The sequence below is a fragment of the Chiloscyllium plagiosum genome, unplaced genomic scaffold (assembly GCF_037043375.1).
Source record: "Chiloscyllium plagiosum isolate Xiang-an unplaced genomic scaffold, Cpla_swu_hap1 HiC_scaffold_4, whole genome shotgun sequence".
NCBI classification, from domain to species: domain Eukaryota; kingdom Metazoa; phylum Chordata; class Chondrichthyes; order Orectolobiformes; family Hemiscylliidae; genus Chiloscyllium; species Chiloscyllium plagiosum.
Window position 1 is genome coordinate 132,458,146 of NW_028270142.1, and position 22,472 is coordinate 132,480,617.

The window sequence follows — 22,472 nt, forward strand, 5'->3', positions numbered from 1 at the left end:
TTAAACTTGAAAGAGTTCAGAAAAGATTTACAAGGATGCTGCTAGAATTGGAGGGTTTGAGATATAGGGAGAGGCTGAATAGGCTGAGGGCTTTTCCCTTGGAGGGTTGGTGGCTGAGGTTTGTAGATGTTTAGAAAATCGTGATGGGACATGGATAGGGTGAATAACCAAGGGCTTTTTCCCAGGGTGGGGAGTCTAAGACCAGTCACATAGGTTTAAGGTGAAACGGGAACGACTTAAAAGGGACCTGAGGAGCAGCTTTTTCTCACAGTTGGTAGTGAATGCATAGAATGAGCTGCCAGAGGAGGTGGTGGTACTGTGGCATCAGGATGAAAAGGGAGGGTTTAGTGGGATATGGGCTAACAGCTGGCAAATGGGGCTAGATTGATTTAGGATGTATGGTCAGCACAGGCAAGTTGGACCCAAGTGCCTGTTTCTGTGCTGTATAATCTCTGACTGTATAAAATTCTTGTCTCCACCTTAAAAAGGAGTTCCCTTATTCTTAAACTTTGCCTCGCTCTAGTTTCCCACATAAGGAACCATCATCTGGGTATCTACTCTATTGAGTCCGTTCAAGATGGCATATGTTACTGTAAGGTCATAGAGCCTTACAGTGCAAGTCACCTTCCATTCTTCATGGGTGAACTCCCACTGGCAAATGCCCAATCTATTCAGCCTTTCTTCAAATAGTAAGCCCTTCATCCCAGGAATGAGTAATGTGGGCCTTATCAGAACTGTCTCTGGCGAAATTATATCGTGTATAAATAAGGTGAACAAAACTGTACACAGTCCTCCAGCCATGACCTTACAAAGGCTCTGTACTGCTGCAGAGAGACTTCTCTACTTTTATCTTCTATTCCTCTTAGACTAAATGCCCAGCATTCAATTTGCTGTAGTCTGATTTAGGAAAATATGATTTCACTTTTTGGCAGAAAGCTTGAAGAAGCAGAGTAATTTTTAATGGAGAATGACTGTGAATTCTGAGTTGCGGAGGGGTTTCTGTGTTATAATACATGACTGTCAAAATGTTAGTATACAGGTATAATGCACAATCAAGAACACTGATGGTATTCTATTCTTTATCACAAGAGGAATTGAGCATTAAAGTAAAGAATGGTATGTTTCATTTATTGAGAACATTGCTGAGATCACATCTCATACTGTGTCCAGTTTTGGTCGTCTCATTTAAGGAAGGATGTAATGCAATAGAGATGGTTCAGAGGAGGTTTATTTAATTGACGTGGGTGGATTGTCTTATGAGGGGAGGTTGGACAGACTGAGTTTGTTTCCTCAGGAGTTTAGAAGTGTGAGGGGTGAGTTGTTTGAAGCGTGTACGATTCTGAATGGTATTGACAGGATGGATGTGGAAAGAATATTTCCTCTTCTGGGTGAGCCCAGCCAGTGTTCTAAAATTAATGATTACCACTTTAAGGCAGCGCAGAGAATTTGTTTCTCTCTTGGGGTTGTGTAACTTTGAATTTTCCACTCAGAAGGCAGTGGAAGTGCTTTTTTTAGGACAGAGATTTTATTAAGCAAAGGAATCAAAGGTTATCAGGGATAGATGAGAATGTAGAATTCCTGTAAGCAAACAGATCAGCTGTTGTTTTGTTGAATGGTGGAACAGGCTCAATGGGCCAAATGGGTGACTACTGCTCCTGTTCCACAGGTTTATACATACCCCCACTTCTTATCTTTAAACTCAGTGTGAAACTCTATCATGATATGATTGTTGTAAACTTGCATTTCCTTCACATGAAGTTATTAATTAATCCTGTTTTATTGCAGTTCCAGAACAGCTCTCTGTTAGCTTCAGAAACTGTTCTAAACTCATTTGGCAAACTACCTTTGCTAATCTGATTTGTCCAATTGAGATGTGAATTTAAGTTGACCATTGTTATTGCATTACCATGAATCTTACTGTATGTTCCAACTTGCATTAGAACTACTGCTAAGGTGCCTATAAACTTTTTCCACAAATGGCTTTTGCTATTTCTAATCATGCCCCAAACTGATTCTACGTTGATCTTTCAAACAAAAGTAATCTTTTGCTACTGTATTAATAATATCCTTAATTAATTGATCTTTCCTTAGCTTCCTGAGTTGAAGTTTCAAATATCCTTCAATATCTAGGGCCTAGCCTTGATTGCCTTCAGCCGTGTCTTTGTAATAGCTATCCAGTCATTCTAATATTTGGCAACTGAAATGAAGGAGGAGAATGCGTAGTACAGAATCAATATGCCTTTACTGTTCTAAAGACTTCAATAATAGCTTCGTGAAGTCTGCATTTCCCCCAGAATAAGTACTGCTGCTTAAATTGGGTATCAATCAAGTGACCCTGCTCTGGAGTTACTCCAGGAGCTGTATTCCCTGTTTTGGGGGAGCATCGTGGCAACAGTATTTGGCCTAGTCAGACTGTACATCACATTATAGATTCCCTACAGTGTAGATAGAAGCCATTTGGTCCATTGAGTCTGCACTGACCCTCCAAAGAACATTCTACCCAGATTTATGTTCCCACCCTATTTCTATATTTACAAAGACTAATCCACCTAATCTGCACATCCCCAGACATTATAGTGCAATTTAACATGGCAAATTCACCTAACCTGCACATCTTTTGGACTGTGGGAGGAAACCGGACCACCTGGCGGAATGTGCAGACTCCACACAGTTATTGAAGGCTCGAATCAAACTGGGTTCCTGGCACTGTGAGTAGTGCTAACCACTGTGCCACCATGCCCTCCATTGCTTGGCTGGATACATCTATTCTGAATCCCAACATTGTTTCAGAACTGGAAGATCCTATAACTTGTTTACTTTGAACAAAGGAAACCAGTATATATTATCTTAATTGATCATTTACACATGAGCAGTCTGTTTAAGCTGGTGCCCGCTGAGGCTGCTCAGAGTGATCTTCTCTTTCCACAGCAATGTGATGTGTAAAGTTAACTATTGTGGTGTAACATTAGAACCTTTTGAGATCTGAAGTGAGGACAGACAGGGTTCTGGCACCAACATTTTTTGACATATTCTGTTTGCTGCTGTTGTAAGTCTTCGGTTCCCTTACATATCAGGATTCCTGAAGAAGAGCTTATGCCCGAAACATCGATTCTCCTGCTCCTTGGATGCTGCCTGACCTGCTGCGCTTTTCCAGCAACACATTTTTCATATCAGAGCTGAAGGAAAGATGTTTAGTTTCACAAAAGCTACATCTGGTATGTCCAAGCTGAGTAAGAAACTGAAATACCTCTGTTTGTAAAATATAACCCAGAGCTTCCAGTTGCCTGAAACTTCAACACACCACAGTATTCCCATGCCAGGCCTGCTGCAGTGAGCCTCATCTCAAACTTGAAGGACAGTGCCTCATTTTCTGCTCGGGGACCCTACAAACCTCTGGGACTCGATATTGAGTTGAGTAACTTTAGAACCTTATTCCATCCTTCTGTGTTTTTTTACCCAAACCCACACCCAGTCCTGTTATGATATATGATGCTTTTAGCACAACCAACCCATTTTCACCCACTCTGAGGCCTGATATCTAATTACATGGTTTCTTTTCAGCACAGGTTACCCATTCTGTGCTACCCTCAGCTCTCATTATAAATTATTCAGCTTCTATTACTGAGAATATTTTACTGTGAGTCTACCAAGCTTCTATCCTGAGTGCACTCCTCCTCTACAGTGCTGAGACATGGTAAACATATGTTACGGAGAAAAGGCTGAACAGTTTCCACCTTCATATTCTCAGACATATCCTGGTGATCTCTTGGCAGGGTGGGGTCATCACCTGAGGGCCTGAGTGTTCTGTTTCCTTCAATGAACATTCCTTGCCAAGCCAGTACTAGGTGAATAGCAGCTTAAGATCTTTTGTACAATGGGAAATCCAGGAAGTCGTAATCTGTGAATTCAATATCCACTATAAGGACACCTGAAAGTGAGATATGCAAATGGGAACATTGACACAGACAACTGCAGAACAGTTGCTGATGGACGTGTCATTTTTCAGTCTGACTGTTGGAGGGGCATTGTAAAATGTGTGATGAAATGGAAAACACAGCTGGTTGAGAAGGGTGGGGGCACAGAAAATGGAGATCAGTGAATAATACAACTTCATAGTCAATTATCTTCTTCTGTTAAAAAAAAATGACAGACTGCCATGCCAAAGTGGTACTCTGGCCCACACTAAATTAAGTTTAAGAGTTAATCACCAAGACACAATAAGGGATGGAAGACTGCCAGAGAAACCATGCTGTGAGTGGAGCAAAATTAATTTGAAAATTGTCGATGGCAGCTAATGCAATGTCCTGTATTAAGTAGAAATTATACTTCTAATTGTCCTCAATATACACCTTATTCATTCTTGTAACAACCTCCTGATACTGGATCTTCCAAATTTTATGTACAGTAATACCTACTGCTAAGTGACCTTGAATAGTGAATGCATACTTATAACTGTGTTGACCAGTTGCATCTTATTGTACCTGTTCTGTCTTGAAAGATATTTACCACGGCGAATGTGGCTGGATCTATGCCTCAGACTGTTTATTTTGTCTTAGGGTTTATCATTTTTTTCCCTCTATTATTTCATAAATTGAGTGCACTAGTATTTGTTGCTCATCCCAAATTGTCCTTGAATGAAATGTCTTGCTGATCTATTACAGAAACTTTATGAATACAAAGATCCGATATATTTCATTGTAATGTAATTTCCTTCTGAATTCTTTTTCACAGGATGCTGCAGTAAGATTGCATTTGTTTTTCTATTGGCCTTTATTAATTTGTGCTACTATTTTTAATATCTAATTCACTAAGGTTGCTGTGCTCCTCAATATTTTATTCGAATGTTACAATTCCCATAATCTTTCTTTCAAAATATAGCGCTTCACAATTTTTCTATGTTCTACTTTCACTATGTTTACCTCTGCATTTCGCATTCTACTGTTTTTCACCAACATCTTGCACATTCACCTCAATTCATATGATATTAATTTCACAAGAATATGGTTAATTCTGTATTGCACACAATGAGAAGATTACCTGTCGGTTACTTACTGAGTTTGACTTGATATATTTACAACAATAATATTGTTGATTTTTAAACTGCATGATGTATTTACAACTAGTTTCTAGTTTAAAATGCCATTGTTAATAACCTTGTTATCCTGAAGGAATTTCATTTCTCTTAATCAGGGTTTTAAAGAGAATTTGCATGCATTGTTCTGCCTGGCAGAGAATGCAGTTGGAGCTAATGCTACAAGACCAGATGATATTCACCAACTGTACTCTGGAAAGTGAGTTAATGGATTGACGTGCTGAATGTGTCCCTAATGCTTCCTCACTTTGTTCCAATAAAAGAACAAGAACACAAGAATTAGAAGCAGAGCAAACATGGTTTAAACTTGGTTTCTTTAGGAATACCTTGGTGTGCATTTACTGCATTCACTCTAAATTCCAGTCAGAATGCAACATTTAAAAAAAATTAAGATCATTCTTGCCATTACCTTTTACCTAACATACAAAAAGTTATGAGTGGGACAGTGTTATTTCTGTAGAAGAAACATGAAACAGACTCAAATACTGCTTGATAATATTTTGACTGGATGCTTAGTCTGGTTTATGGTCTTGAATATTTGCTGTTTAATACCATGCTTTCTGTAAATCATAAGTACATAATCTTACACAAATTTGCAGATAACTTCTATCACAGCATGATGTGCATGAAGAAAGTGAAATGAAGTATTGAGTCAACAATATAATAATAATAAACAATATCAGTTTTGATCTTCTGCTTACAAAACCTTATTTTACTCAACAGAACAGTTGAAATTAATAACACAGATGCAGAGGGCCGCCTGGTTTTGGCTGATGGCGTGTCATATGCTTGTAAAGATCTTAAAGCAGACATCATCTTGGATATTGCTACTTTAACTGGAGCTCAGGTAGGTAACCATTCCAATATATTTTGATTGAACTCTTAATTTTCACAGACACCTAAGATTACCTTGCGTTGGCGTGTACAAATTGATCTTTTAACTGGAAGTTACACTTATTGTGAGGTAGCAACATTCAAAAATAAAGAAGTGTATTATTAAATCAGAGAGGGGTCAGAAACGATTTACCAGGATGTTGCCAGGGATCGAGGGTTTGAGTTACAAAGAAAAGCTGGATAGACTGGGATTTTATTCACTGCAGCGGACGAGGTTGAGGGGTGATCTTTATAGAAATCTATAAAATCATGAGGGGTATAGATAAAGTGAGTAGCAAGGGTCTTTTCCCTAGAGTGGGGGAGTTCAAAACTAGAGGGTGTTTTTTAAGATGAGAGGAGAAAGATTCAAAAAGGTCATGAGAGGCAACTGTTATACACATATAGTAGTTCGTATGTGGAATGAACTACCAGAGGAAGTGGTGCATGCAGATACAGTTACAACACTTAAAAGACATTTGTATATGAATAGGAAAGGTTTGGAGGGATATGGGCCAAACACAGGAAGATGGGACTAGTTTGATTTGGGAACATGGTCGGTGTGGACTAGTTGGACTGAAAGGTCTGTTTCCATGCTGCATCACTCTATAAGTATATGTTAGCTATATGCTGTTTCATTTCTGTTTTGTTTTTACTGTATTAAATCTTAACTGTATAGAGATCATTGGAATATGTTCAGTTAGTTTGGGTTAGGTGTGGTCATGATTATGTATAAAAGTTGCTTATGTGTAGATCCAATACACTGAAGTATGAAGCTCGCTCGCGCGTACGCTCTCTCTCTTTCTCTCTCTCTCTCTTCTCTCTCTCTCTCTCTCTCTCTCTCTCTCTCTCTCTCTCTCTCTCTCCTCTCTCTCTCTCTCTCTCTCTCTCTCTCTCCCTCTCTCTCCCTCTCTCTCCTCTCTCCCTCTCTCTCTCCCTCTCTCTTTCATCTCTCATCTCTCTCAATTTTCTCTTGATGTTTTCCCTCCTGGACTGGAGAATTGCCTGTGAGACAATCTATTTTACTGAAATGTGCCTTTTGCCAAGGATGTGTTTATGGGGTGTTATTATATTGGAACAGTTAGTTAGTAATATTTAATATGTATAATTTTGTTGAGCATTCCAATAGAAGTACAACTAAGCCAATTTTAAAAAAAAATTTTAAGTGTAGTGTAAAAGTAAAATGTGTTTTGCTTAACGTTGAGTAGTTTGACCAGCAAATTGCATCTGGAACGCAACACCTTACACCTACCTTTAAAATAAGAAAAAGTTAGGGTTTAGACTATCGTAATATATTTTGGGGGGTTTTGATCTGGTCTGTAACAATTGACATATAGTGTATATGGACTGTCGCAGAATTGGAATTTAAGTAATTTATCAAATTCTCCATTAAAGTTGGAGCATAAAGAAAAGTATTAATTTTGTAGATTAAGTTTGTAGATAACACAGTGTTTAAATTGGAATAACAGAACAGGTATCTTGACCTCAGGTTTAAACTTAACAAATAACACTCTTCAGTCCAATAGGATCAACTATATATTTTCCAAGTGTCATAGCTCCTTCCTAGTCCTATACAGCCTTAAAGTAGAGATTTCACCACCCGCCCCTAGCTCCCAGTCACCCTCCCCAACCAATCCCTGACAACCTCACACAATCGCCTCCTCTTCCTTCTTCTCCACATCTGTGCACCTATGACACTCAGGTCAGACCCAGCCCTAACTAAAAGTGTCCCTGATCTTGGCCTCAGCTAAATGTGACCCCTGTGACAACCTCATTTGCTCTACTCACTAGTGAGCCTATTAACAACCAGCATGGGAGAGAGCCAATTTGGGATTGGTCTAAACCCCCAGCCCCTATGACTGAGTTTTCCAGGGTGATTTGAGGACTTTCAGGGGCAGATCCACCCATTACATCTGTGTTTTGAGAGTATTGGCTACTGGTGGTATTTGCAATTGATCATTGGCAATGTGCAATATCAATTCAAAAGCTACACTTTTAAACATTTTTGGTAGTTTCAAATATAGGATAATGAACTATCCTATTCATTCTCTGCTCTCAGTGCATTTTTATATACCTTCTGTGCAAATTACCTTCCACCATTTCAACTTGTCAAATTTTCAGTTTTGGCTCCTGTATGGCAATAGGTAGTTATATTTATTTTAGGTTACGGGGTTAGCTTTCAGTTTATAGTTGTTGAGAGAACAAATCTCTTGATTTTCTTTTTCAACCAGGGTATTGCTACTGGAAAGTATCATGCTGGGCTGCTTACTAATAGTGAAGAATGGGAGCAAGCCTGTGTAAAAGCTGGGCAGAATAGTGGTGATCTTGTGCAGCCAATGGTGTATTGTCCTGAATTGCATTTCAGCGAATTTACTTCTGCTGTGGCAGACATGAAAAATTTTGTGTCGGTAAGTTAATAATGAACCCAACTAACCAAATGGGCAACTTTGGTTGGTTTGGGCTGATTTTGTATTTTATTTGTTCTTTTAGTTTTGTTTGGATTCTCTTTAAGACATTAATGTTTGGTTCAGATCAACCGTTTCTTATCATTTTGCAAAGTAGAATATAGTGTAAAATGTCACTGAAAAATTAACTGGTCAATCCAGTCATTGTTAAATTTCCTGAATCTTTTCTATACCCAGGAAACTAAACAGCTGTTCTCGACTTATATGTTACTAATGTTTGTATCGGTGATCACAAAATTGACTTCAGTTCAAGATGGTAGCATCTGCGGAGCAGGGGGATGAATGTTTCGAGATAAGCCCTTCATCAAGAATGAGGATCCCTTGTGGCCCGAGGGATCTGAGAGTTAAAGGGGAGGTTGGTGGTGGGGAGTACCTGGGAAAGCAATGGGGGGGTGAAGGTGACAGGTGGGAAGGAAGATGGACAAGTAGGACAGTTCAAGAGGATGGTGATGAGTTGAAGGGTTGGATCTGCGATAAGATGGAGGAAGGGAAATAAGGAAACTGGTGAAATTCACATTGATCCTGTGTGGATGGAGAGTCCCGAGGTAGAAGATGAGGCGTTCTTCCTCCAGGCGTCGGATGGTTGGGGGTTTGGTGGTGGAGGAGGCCCAGACTTACATGTCATTGTCGGAATGGGAGGGGGAGTTAGTGTTTGGCCACAGGGCAGTGGGTTTGTTTGGTGCTTGTGTCCCAGAGATGTTCTAGGGAGAAGGTAGGACCGATCAGGGATAGCGTAGGGAACTTGTATTTGGAGCCTGAGCAGATGGGGGAAGCCCTAAATGAGTTCTTTGCTTCAGTTTTCACTAAGGAAAGAGATCTTGTTGTGAATGAGAACTTTGAGGAGTTGAAATACAGGCTTGAACAGATCAAGATTGATGAAGTTGATGTGCTGGACATTTTCGAGAGAAAGTGAGGTCTGCAGATGCTGGAGATCAGAGCTGAAAATGTGTTGCTGGAAAAGCGCAGCAGGTCAGGCAGCATCAAAGGAACAGGAGAATCGACGTTTCGGCCTGACCTGCTGCGCTTTTCCAGCACCACATTTTCAGCTCTGATCTCCAGCATCTGCAGCCCTCACTTTCGCTCAAAAATGTCCAGCACATCAACTTCATCAATCTTGATCTGTTCAAGCCTGTATTTCAACTCCTCAAAGTTCTCATTCACAACAAGATTCCTTTCCTTCGTGAAAACTGAAGCAAAGACCTCATTTAGGGCTTCCCCTATCTGCTCAGGCTCCAAACACAAGTTCCCTACGCTATCCCTGATCGGTCCTACCTTCTCCCTAGAACATCTGGCTTATGCCCGAAACGTCGATTCTCCTGTTCCTTTGATGCTGCCTGACCTGCTGCGCTTTTCCAGCAACACATTTTCAGTGCTGGACATTTTGGCAAACATTAAGATTAATATGTCCCCAGGGCCAGACCAGATTTATTCTAGGCTGCTCCGGGAAGTGAGAATGGAGGTTGCTAAGCTGCTAGGAAGCTAATTATATTATATTAGGATATTATAAAGATATTAGGAAGATCTTTACTTCCTCACTCTCCACAGGAGTCATACCAGAGGATTGGAGGGAGGCGAATGTTGTTCCCCTTTTCAAGAATGGTAATAGGGAAATCCCTGGCAATTACACACCAGTCAGTCTTACGTCTGTGGTCAGCAAAGTTTTGGAAAGAATTCTGAGGGATAGGATTTATGACTATTTGAAAAAGCATACCGTAATTAAAGGCAGTCAGCATGACTTTGTGAGGGGCAGGTTGTGCCTCCCAAATCTTATTGGGTTCTTTGAGGAGGTGACAAGACAGGTTGATGAAGGTTGAGCAGTGGATGTGGTGTATATGGACTTCAGCAAGACTTTTGATAAGGTTTCCCATGGTAGGCTCATTCATAAAGTCAGGAAGTATGAGATACAGGGAGATTTGGCTCTCTGGATTCTTAATTATTGGCTGACGGAAGGCAGAGAGTGGTTGTAGATGGAAAGTATTCTGCCTGGAGGTCAGTGTTGAGTGGTGTCCCACAGGGCTCTGTTCTTGGGCCTCTGCTGTTTGTAGTTTTTATAAATGACTTGGATGAGGAGATTGAGGGGTGGGTTATTAAAATTGCAGATGACACAAAGATTGGAGGTGCTTTTGATAGTATCGAGGGCAATTGCAGGCTGCAGGATGCAGAGAAATGGCAGATGGAGTTCAATCTAGATAAATGCAAAGTGGTGCATTTTGGAAGGTCAAACTCGAATGCTGAATACATGATTAAAGACCGGATTCTTGACAGTGTGGAGGAACAGAGGGATCTTGGAGTTCAAGTAAATAGATCCCTCAAAGTTGCCACCCGAGTGGATAGGGTTGTTAAGAAAGTTAATGGTGTTTTGGCTTCCATTAATAGAGGGATCGAGTTTAAGAGCAGCAAGATTTTGTTACAGCTCTCCAAGTCCCTGGTGTGACCACACTTGGAATATTGTGTCCACTTCTGGTCGTCCTATTATAGGAAAGATACAGAGGCTTTGAAGAGGGTGCAAAGAAGGTTTACCAGGATGCTGCCTGGATTGGAGGGCTTGCCTTAAGAAGAGAGCTTGACTAAGCTCGGACCTTTCTCTCTGGAGAGAAGGAGGAAAAGAGGTGACCTGATCAAGATATACAAGATAATGAGAGGCATGGATAGAGTTACTAGTCAGAGACTTTTCCCCAGGGCAGGATTGACTGGCACAATGAGTCATAGTTTTAAGATATTAGGAGAAAAGTATGGAAGAGGTGTCAGAAGAAGGTTCTTTACACAGAGAGTTGTGAATGCATGGAATGTGTTGCCAGCGGTGGTGGTGAAAGCAGAATCATTAGGGACATTTAAGCGACTGCTGGACATGCACATGAATAGCAGTGAATTGCAGGGTGTGTAGATTAAGTTATTTTATTTTACATTAGGATTAATCCTCAGCGCAACATCGTGGGCCAAAGGGTCTGTTCTGTGCTGTACTTTTCTATATTCTATGTTCTCTGAAATGTTCTGCAAGTTGGTGTCCTGTCTCCCCAACGTGGAGAAGATTGCATTGGGAGCAATGGACACAGTAGATGACGTGTGTGGACGTCTGGGTAAATCTCCTCTGTCGGATGTGGAAGGATCTTTTAGGGCCTTGCATGGTGGTGAGGAGGGAGGTGGGTGCGCAGATTTTGTACTTCTTGCGATGGCAGGGGCAGGTGCCGGGAGTGTGATGTGGGCTAGTGGTGGCCGTGGACCTAACAGTGAATCCAAGGAGGGAATGGTTTCTGTGGAACGCAGGTAGGGGTGGGGAGGGAAATATGTCCCTGGTGATGGTGTCTGTTTGTAGTTGGTGGAAATAGCGAAGGATGGTTTGATTTATCTGGAGGTTGGTGTTGTGGAAGGTGAGGATCGTGGGGAGGGTTCTGACTTGTTTCGGTTGGAGGGATGGGGTTCAAGGGCGGAGGTGTGGGAAGTGGAGGAGATGCGGTGGAGGGCATTGTTGACCATGTGGGAGGGGAAATTGCGGTCTTTGAAAAAGGAGGCCATCTGGGGTGTTCTGTGGTGGAACTGGTTTTCCTGGGAGCAGATGTGGCAGAGGCGGAGGAATTGGGAATAGGGATAGCGTTTTTATAGGAGGCAGGGTGGGAGGAGTGGTAGTCCAGGTAGTTTTGGGAGTTGGTGGGTTTGCAGTAGATGTCCGTGTTGAGTCAGTTGCCAGAAATTGAGATGAAGAAGTCCATGAAGGGGAGGAAGGTGTCCGAGATGGTCCAGGTGAAATTGAGGTTCACCATGGCTACCCCTTTGGTATGGGGGATGAGGGAGGATTCAAAGGAGAATCCAGACAAAGAGGTAACCATGGGCACCAACATGGGCCCCGACTATGCCTGCCTCTTTGGGTAGGTGGAACAGTGCATCTTCTGCAGCTATACCAGCACCACTCCCCACCTTTTCCTCCGCTACATCGGTGACTGTTTCGGCACTACCTCATGCTCCCACGAGGAGTTTGATCAGCTCAGCAACTTCACTAACACCTTCCACCCCGACCTCATGTTCACCAATCTTGAGGGCAACAATGGAGGAGCCTAGATAGTGGATAGTAACTACCTATTTTAGCCAAGAGATGAATATCCTGGAGCTTGGAGTCAAGTAATGCTTGGAAAGGTTTGAGAGGAATTGAGAATTTATTTTCATCCAGACAGTTTGGCGGGGGGCTCTCTGCTTAAAAGTAGAGTAGAGGATAACACCCTCAGTGCATTTTAAGAAGCATTCAGATATGTAGGTAAATTGCTGTTACCTATAATGTCCAAATGCTTGGAAGTGGGATTATGTTCAAGACATTGTTATCTCTAAATTACATGGCCGCGCAGCCTCTCTGATCAGCATGCTGACTCATTGGCTTCCGTTTTCGCTCCCATGCACGGACCTCAGACATTAGTGCAGCAGAAAAACTAATTAAAGGGAACATTGTTTGGATAGCTCGCTCTCAGGTAGCACAGGCACATGCTGTGGTGTCCTGGGTTGTAAATTTTGTAATTTTATAAGTCCATTGATTGTCAAGTTTCTATTTTGCTTTATATTTTTATTCACAGATTTTCTGTTTAAAAAATGTAGAGATTGCAAAAAAACGCTTGTTTACAAGTGAACTGTTTGTTTGCTAAGGGAAAACAGCTCAATAGGTTTCTCTCCAGTATAATCTAATTGTTTCATTACAGGATCGAGCCAATGCTTTGAGTTCATGTGCGGGCTTGTTTATTGAAGCTCATATTGGTTTTGATTGGCCAGGCATCTGGGTGCATATTGACATGGCTTCACCAGTTCACACTGTAAGTATTTGTAGTTTATCTTTATGCAATAGTTGCATATTTTGAGTTTTGGCTGCACTCAATCAACCTCTATTACTATACTCAAACTGCATCAGATAGATTGATTTATTTTTATCTTCAAGTGCAAAATGTGTCGTGACCAAAATGTTTTTGTTTTGTAATTTCATGTATTTATTAGATGTTTGTACATGTCTATGGTGATGGTATTCAATCACATTTCAGTAAGTACCTCTATGTTACAATTAAATAGTCAATTAAAACTCATTAAGAATGACAGGAGAAATCAAAACTCAGAGCTGCAGCACATCAGAATTCCTGGAGCTTTGATCCAGTATATGAGCTGGAGACTGAGCTGCAGCACATCTAGGTGGGAGAAAGTAACTTGGATGCTTTGTGTCTTTCAGATAAGATGTTCTGATTTGGTCATACTCAGATGAGTGTGACTAAGTTAGATAAGTAAGGTAGATTAGGGTACCCAGACAACAGGAGCACAAAGCTGCAGTTTTTACAGGTGTTCATCTGTGAGAGCTGTTGGCTGGATGAGCTAACTGACCATAGTAATGTGATACAGGAAGCCATCCAATTAAGGGGAACATAAAGGGATCTTCTAGTACAGTACAGAGAGTGTGATTGACACTGTTCTCTGCCACAAAATGTGAGTGAATAGGCCATGCTGCCTGCATGGTGCCAGGTTTCAGGACTGGATAAGAGAATTCTGATTCATGGGACACTGGTACTAGGACTCAGAAAGTAGACTGCACTGTTAGAGCAATCTATTCTAGTGGGCTGCATAACTAGGGAAGCAGAGAAGGTTTTTGAAATACTGGGGGCAAGGGAAGATGTGGTGAATCAAGGTTTAGAGCTGAGGTAAAAGAGAAAGGGAAATGGTAAACAGATTGTGACAGGAAGAGATACAATGTACATATCAGAGTAAATCAGATGAGGTTAGAGGTCACAAGAATAATAAAAGGATAAAATTAATGACCGTGTCTATCTGCTTGCACGTAGCATTTAGAACATTAAAATAAACTGTGCTAATAAAAAGGAATAAGTGCGATCTGACAGTTATAACAGAGACAAGACTGCAGAAAGACATGGATTAGAATCTGAATGTTGAAGGGAATAGGACATTTGGGAAGGACACGAAGCTTGGGAAAAATGGAGGAGTGGTTTTGACAATTAATAATGGCATCAGCACAATAAAAAGAGATGATTCATGTTTAGGAAGCTAGGATGTAAAGTTCTGAAGAAGAATCATACCCCAGACTCAAAATCTTAACACATTTTCTTTCTGTGCAGATGCTACCAGACCTGCTGATTTTGTGCAGTGTTGTCTGTTTGTTTCAGATTTCCAGCATCTGCAATAGTTTGCTTTTATTGTAGAAGCAGTTTGGGTTGAGATGAGAAATGGGAGAAGTAATTAATCACTTATGGGAGTGTCATAGAGCTCCCTAACAATAACACATGTTAGGGTGAAGTGTAAAGTTAGAAAGGTACAAAGATTATCGTGGAGGATTTTAGTTTACATATGAAAAATTAGTGAGCAAAAATAGCCTTGGTGAGTTCATGGAATGTTCTGGTATAGTTTCATAGAACAGCATTTTCTGGAGCTGACCAGAGGGCAGGCTATACTAGACCTGGTAGTGTGCAACAAAAATGACCTCAGTAAAGGCACTACTTGATAGCAGCAATCATTATATGATAAATTATACATTCAGTTTGAGAAAGAGAAGTGGGTCCAAGATTCATATTTTAAACTTAAGTTAGGGAAATCATGAGGCTATGAAAGTAAAGCTAGCTTAAGTAACTATTTAGGGTCAATAGATGTGCAGTGTTGAATATTTAAAGGGATATTTTAGAATATGCAGGATATTCCAACAAGGGAGAAAATTTCCAAGGCAAAGTGCAAAAAGTTAAAGATAATTTGATACTTAAAGAAAAAGCCTTTAATCGTGCAAAGATGTGTGGCAGGCCAGAAGTTGGACTGAATATAAAACAATGACACAGAATGACTGAAAGATTAAGTGTAAGTGAAAAATCAGAGTATGAGAGAATGCTAGCTAGAAATATAAAAACACCTAGTATGAGTTTCCATAGATATTTAAAAAGGTGAAGCATTAACAAACTGAGTGTTGGTCTTGTGGAAAGTGAGTCTGGGGAATTGACATTGACTGATCTATTGATTTGTCTTTACTGCAGAGAATACAAGTAATATCTCAAATAGTTGTAAGTCAGGAAATTGAAAGGACAAAGGAACTCAAGAAAGTTATAGTCACTAGCTAAGTAGTACTGAGCATACTGTTGTGTGCTGACAAATCTTTGGTCCTAATGGATTTAATTCTGGGTCTTAGAAGAAGTAATTAATGAGATAGATAAGTTGGTTTTCATTTTCAGAGATTTTCTAGATTTGAGGACAATATCATTAGGGCAAAAGATGGGAAATGTAACTTGCTTGTTCAAAAAAAAACAGGAAACTTCAGGCCTGTTAGCATAGCAGCTTTCATGATAGAAGTTGTTGGAAAATACAAGTATATTAGGCAGCATCAGCATGATTTTTAAAATGGAAATCAATGGAAACCAATTTATTAGAGTTCTTTGAAGAAATAATACATGCTGTGTTTGAAGAGAATCTGGTGGATGTACTGTACTAAGATTTCTACAAGGCATTTGGTAAGGTGCCCAAATCAAAATCATTATTGCAGAAAATAAAGGCTAATGGTGTGGAGGGTAACATATTTGCATGGATAGAAGAGTGTCAAGATAACATGAAAAATAAATGGAGTATAATGGAGTTAATATGAGATTATCCATATTAGCAGGACAAATAAAAAAAAACACCCATTACTTAAATGATGATAAGTAGTAGAGCTCTGAGATACAGTGTGTCCTGTGTGTCCCAGTAAATGAATCACAAAAGGCTAGCAAGTTCAGCAAGTAATTAGGAAAGCTATTGTTATTCTTGTGTGGAAAGTGAATACAAAGTAGGGAGTTAATGCTTTTGTCACACAGGATATTGATGAGACTATATTTAGAATACTGTGTACAGTAGTGCCCCTCCCCTGGTGCAAAAGGCCTGGATTCAAGTCCCAACTGCTCCAGAGGTGTGTAATAAATCTGTGAACAGGTTGATTTGAGAAAATAAAGTAGGTTCATATCCTTGTTTAAGAAAGGAGGTAAATATTTTGAAGGCAATTCTGAGGAGGGTTACTAGGTTAATACCTGGAATGGGTGGATTGTCTTATGAGGAACAGGCTTGGCTGTATCCCGTGGAGTTTAGAAGATGGAGAGATTACTTGATTGAAACATGTAACATCTTGAGGGGTCTTGACACTGTATGCAGAAGGAATGTTTCTTCTTTTGGGAGAATCTAGAACTATGAGTCACCACTTTTTAAAAGAAAAATCACAGATCCATTTTAGACATATGAAACCTTTCTCTGAGGGTCTTTGGAAGTGCCACCTCCAAAGGTAGTGGAAGAATAGCTTTTGAATATTTTTAAGTCAGAGGTGGATAGATACTTAGTTTTTGGGAGTAATCAGATCAGCCTCAATTTTATTGAGTAGTGGAGCAGTCTTGACAGCTAAGTGGACTGTTCCTGTCCCTAACTCTTGTGTTCTGTTTTCAAACTCTTTCTACATTTTTTTTGTTTCCTGTTTGGTGAATTGTGATTAATGATCTGAGAAAGCACAAGGTGCCTTGAATTCCAAAGTGGGTCCGAGTGCATAGAGTCATAGTCATAGAGATACAGAGTTCGTATTCATATACTCCCAAGTATGTGATCCAGATGCCTTTTAAATGTTGTGATTGCACCACCTTTTACCACTTTCTCTAGGACCTCATTCCATACCCACATTACCCTCTCGGAAAAAGTTGTCCCTTGGGTTCCTTTTATATCTTTCTCCTCTTATCTTAAACATATGCCTTCTAGTTTTGGACTCCTCTACTCTGGAAAAAATACCTTGGTTATTTATTATGATTTTATAAACCTCTATAAAGTCACCGCTCAGCCTCAGATGTTCCAGGGAAAATAGCCCCAGGCTATTTAGCTTCTTTCTATACCTCAAACTCTTCAACCCTGCAACATCCGTGTAAATTTCATCTGCACCCTTTCAAGTTTCACAACATCTTTCCTGTAGCAGGGAGACCAGGTTCACTAAGACAGGTAGGCTTAACGCACTGTAGTTGGAACTGGGGAGAACCTGAGGCAGTTGTGGTGTCAATTATTAGTTGGGGTATTTCAGAATGTTTGGAATGGCTTACGCAAAGAGTAAAGTGGAACATTCAAATTTAGAGTAAATAGTGACCAGTGTGTATGAATTCACCATGTACTACAAAAGCAAAGTGAAGTGATTTTGAAAAAGAAGTTGCCTCACAGCGCCAGAGACCCGGGTTCAATTCCTGCCTCAGGCGACTGACTGTGTGGAGTTTGCACGTTCTCCCTGTGTCTACGTGGGTTTCCTCCCACAGTCCAAAGATGTGCAGGTCAGGTGAATTGGCCATGCTAAATTGCCCGTAGTGTTAGGTTAGGGGTATGGGTGGGTTGTGCTTCGGCGGGTCGGTGTGGACTTGTTGGGCCGAAGGGCCTGTTTCTACACTGTAAGTAATCTAAAAAAAAGTTTAAGTTTCAATTAAGTATTATATATTGCCATTTCAAATCTACAAAACTATTTTAGTCTCAAATGCCTAGAACTTTGAATTGTGTTGAAGTTTCACAAGGTAATATTGCATGCTGCAAATGATTCTTTTTTATTGAACAAGTAGTTTAATTTATTGCTTTCATGAAGGATTTTAGTTGCTCGAGATTGTCTTATGAAGAGAGTTTGGGCGTCTCGGCTTTTCACACTGGAGAGAAGGAAGAGAGGTGACTTGATAGAGGTGTGCAAGGTAATGAGAGGCATATATAGAGTAGATAGCCAGAGACTTTTCCCCAGGGCATAAATGGCTGTCACAAGAAGTCATAATTTTAAGGTGATTGAAGGAAGGTATAGGGGAGATGTCAGAGGTAGGTTCTTTACGCAGAGAGTGGTTGGTGTGTGGAATGCACTGCAAGGGATGGTAGTAGTGTCAGAGACATTAGGGACATTTAAGCAACTGCTGAACAAGCACATGAACGATAGTAAATTGAGGGGTGTGTAGGTTAGGTTGATCTTAGATTAAGAAATGCTTGGCACAACATCGTGGGCTGAAGGGCCTGTACTGTTCTATGTTCTATAATAGTGGATAATTAGGAATTGTTCTCTTTGTTGGACAAAGTCTTTTGGTGCACTTTGTACTTTTGGCAGTTATTCTAAGAGGATCATCCATAAGAACATAAGGAATCGGAATGGGCTGTGTGCTCTTTGAACATGCTTTGCAGTACAGTAAGGTCATTCCAGATCTTCCATCTCAATCTTAGTCAATCTATCCCTATATTCCTCATTTGCTTTAATGTGCAAAAATCTCTCAATTTTAGTTATGAATATACTGAATAATTGAACACCCACAGTTCTCTAAATAATCCCAAATATTCACAAGCCTCTGGGTGAAGAAATATCTTTTTTTTCAGTTCCATTGAAGTTGGTTTTTATATTTCTTTGAACACTGAAAGAAGAGTTTGTGAGCAGTAAAACTAATGTTTGAACTTTTTTCATCAGGGAGCGCGTGCTACAGGCTATGGAGTAGCACTACTACTAGCATTGTTTGGTCGTGCAACAGATGATGCATTATTGAACTTTGTTTCACCAGTTGGTGTTAACTTTGCTGCAGAAGGTGATGCTACAATGGAAAATTGCTGCAAAAAGAGACGACTGGTATAAATTCTGCCTGAGGTTATGTTCATTGTTTATTGTTCAGATTTGAATGTAGAAAACCACTGAACTGGTGTGAGCCATATCTGTTGAATTATGCTTTAGGGTAGATGCTGTGTGAATTTAAATACTAACAGCTGTATTCATGATGGTGTACATTTGCTAGATGCCAGCATTTTTAGACATAAATTAGGTCTCGTTTCAAATGTTAAATTTCAAATGGTGCAGAAGGAATCTGTTATTTTGGCTTTATTATCTTAACGTGATTTATTGATGTGCAAAAGTTGCAGCTTCTCACATAACCTAAATCTAATTCTTCAAGCACTGCCTAGGATATCATTATCAGTTTGACTTGGCTTAATTTGCTATACATTTATTAAAAAGTCCTTGATCACATTGGTGTCTATCCATCTTGTGGTCAGGTTTTACAGAATTTGTAGTTTTGCCTGTAAATTGATTGTGAATCACTTAATCTTTGCTCGTGACCCTCTACTCCTATGTCATTCTAATCAAGATCTGCCCTAATGTCGGATGACACCAGAGCTCGCGTTCAGCTCTAACTCATTATAATGAGAAAGGGTGACAGGGCAGTCCTGTCATGTTTTGAGGCAAATAAATATTAAAGCTAAAGGGTTAACACTGAATGTAACAAAGCAAAGCTTTGTTTCGCATTTATTCCGATATTTTGACAAGACTATAGTGCTAACCTTCTGCTTCCATAATACTTAGTGCTGTCTTCAGAAGTCACTTCATACAAAATGCTAACAATGTTTTTTTAGTTGCCTACTGTCCAGTTTGGTAACCGCGTCTTCTAGGCTAACGTGGTTGTTTTGCCAACTGAATGCGTGTCCTTAAAACCAAAAGTACTCCATTGAACACAATGGGGGCAGAATTGTGGTTGACAATGTGTCCCAATAAAAAATGGTCTCAATGGATGCATTGTATTGATCTAACTGTGTTTGTATCCTGGAGTCTTCATATGTAGAGTTCTCATGTTAGCCTGTGATTCAGGTTTTGCAGTTCCTCCTTTGTCAGCACAGGGATAATCGCTGTTGAGAAATCACTAAAACAGTGGAGTAAGGGGAGGTACCCAACTCAAGGTTCCCTGTGAATGAGGAGATTGACATATTTTCAAAAATATTAAGCCAGTTTGGTTAGAATATATTTTTCCCATGGTACAAATAAATCTGCACCTTACATTTGCCTTCCTCTTCAAATTGCCCTCATCTTTAAGAATGCTGTGTGTCTTATCAACCTTATTAAACTGACTTGATTGATGCCTTGAATATGCATCTTTTAGGAAACCATTTTGTGTGTACTGTAGCTAAAAGATCATGAAGTTTTAAAATAACAAATATGAGCACTGTTAATCAATTGAAAATCCAGATGGGAGCTTTGCTCAGTATTGTAATGCCTTTAATCCTAACATGGTGGTTATTATATTCTGGACTAAGGTCAGGGCTTTTACTCCTATGAAACGTATGTATTTTGGAAACTACTGTTAGCTAGATTTGCACAATGGTGTCCATAAAACTTCGATGAAATTTTGAGATCAATATATTGTTTTCAAGGTGACTCAAGCTCTATCTTTTTCTCTGTCACAAAAAGACAGGAAGAAAATGGAATTTATTTTGTGTTCATGATGGAAAAATTCAGACCTCAATTCACCTTGTAGGCAACATTTGTAATCTCCAAAAGGTATAGGTGTGTTGCTAAGTTTATATTTAGAGAATGAATCTTATCTAATTATTTCTAGAATAGCTAAAAGCTGTAATGATCTTATCAAATTTTTGTAATGATAATCTTGCGTCTACCTCGCAAATACTTATAAAGCATTTTTATATATTTTTATGTATTTGAAATTATGTACATAAAGTAATTTCACATTTTACAAGACTTTTCTGTATCTTTAATGAAGCTATCGTTTTGATCATTACTGGTACCAAGGACAGGACGTTTTAGATGACAAGGATATTGGGTAGGTAATGGGCTTGCAATGCACTGCATTTTCTGAGTGCTTCCTTCCCCCCCCCCCCCCCCCCCACTACCCATCCCTTCCAAAAAGTCTGAATGGTCCTAGTTAAGTCATCCTAGATTGCTAATAAATCATCATAAACCTTTCCAAGCCAATATAAACCTCGTTATATTTCACAGGAATTCATTGTCCCACTCCTTGTTTCAAACTGATATTTTGCTGTTTTAGAAATTATACTATTGTAATAAATCCTTTCCAAAAATAAATACTCCTTTAATAGTGAGGTGGTTTGTTAGGATTTAAATAGTTTAGGTTTTGTAGAGATCTTCTTCATTAATAAGCTTTTGCTATAGAAAATTCGGGTGCATTATGAAATTTTAACCAATTCTCTAAATTCCCAGGTAACTTTAAAATAAACATGCAAGAAAAACAAATGCCGATCAAGCAACTTAAGATGAAAGCACCTAATCATTACTCACAAATTTACTGGTGAGAAAAAAATCCATTTTTCAAGAAATTTTATTGAAAACGTTCATCACTTAGTGAGATGTTTTAGAAACAAATATAAAACAGGGACATATTTCCACTGGTAACTGTTGACAGCAGGGTCACAATTATGGGTTTGGGAGACAGCGTTCTGCACAGAGAGAAACCAGAGTAATCCAACTAGAAGCGAAGCTTATTGCATAATTTCTAAACTAATTTCAGTATTCCAGAAGTTTATGAATGAATGTGAAATATAAATACACCTTAACACAATGTAGTACTGAAATCTATTGAGGAATAACATAACTCGTGTTATACAAAACTTAGTTTTACAAACTGCTATCGTTCATTTTCAGAAATATCCATTTAAAATCATCTGAAACAGTGCACGTTAGGGTCAGAACAAGCAGCTAAATTGTCAATAACTAGGATCAAAAATGTTACTTTGTCTCAATAAACATGGTTAAGGTAATTACACAAATTTAAAGGGAAAGCAATAGTTCCCCCTCCCCCATTCTACATAGGATTTCATTGCAATTCCTACTCTTAAAAGATGAAAAGTTCTTAACATTTGCATATGAAAATTCTTTCTCACATGAATGCTTCTTTAAAACAGATAGTTATAAAATGGTTTTCAAGGGTTACCTTAACTGTAATATTGCAGGTTATAGAGTTTTGCAAGTTTACGTAGCTACATTTTCTTTTTCAGTTTTAACACTATAACACCGTTTTTGAAACTTAGAGTGAGTTCTTACTGACTACCAGTTATTTTTCTCATGGTCTTTTCTTCATGCATATTATTATTGAGGTACTGAATCTTTTGCCCAGATCCTCTTGAAAACATGGAAGTAAACATTTATTTTCAAACTGATTAAGCCTGAACTCCAGTGCTATTTAAATATGACGTAAGGAATTGGAGAGCACTATATAGTGAGTCCCAAAAGCTTTAACAATTGAACTGTCTTGTGATTGTGTAATAGCTGGTCAGCTACTGAATTAGATAATTCA

At 39.4% G+C, this 22,472-nt stretch overlaps 1 protein-coding gene across 1 annotated transcript in view; it reads left to right on the forward strand.

Moving 5' to 3' along the window:
- Positions 1–20,897, forward strand: part of LOC122548865 (putative aminopeptidase NPEPL1) — a 46,993-nt gene extending 26,096 nt beyond the window's left edge. The window contains exons 8-12 of the mRNA XM_043687751.2: positions 5,191–5,291; positions 5,816–5,939; positions 8,194–8,370; positions 13,107–13,217; positions 18,851–20,897. Coding sequence (XP_043543686.2) covers positions 5,191–5,291; positions 5,816–5,939; positions 8,194–8,370; positions 13,107–13,217; positions 18,851–19,012 — 675 coding nt within the window. The 3' untranslated portion in view covers positions 19,013–20,897. The remainder of the gene's footprint in view (positions 1–5,190; positions 5,292–5,815; positions 5,940–8,193; positions 8,371–13,106; positions 13,218–18,850) is intronic.
- The last annotated feature ends 1,575 nt before the right edge of the window (positions 20,898–22,472 follow it).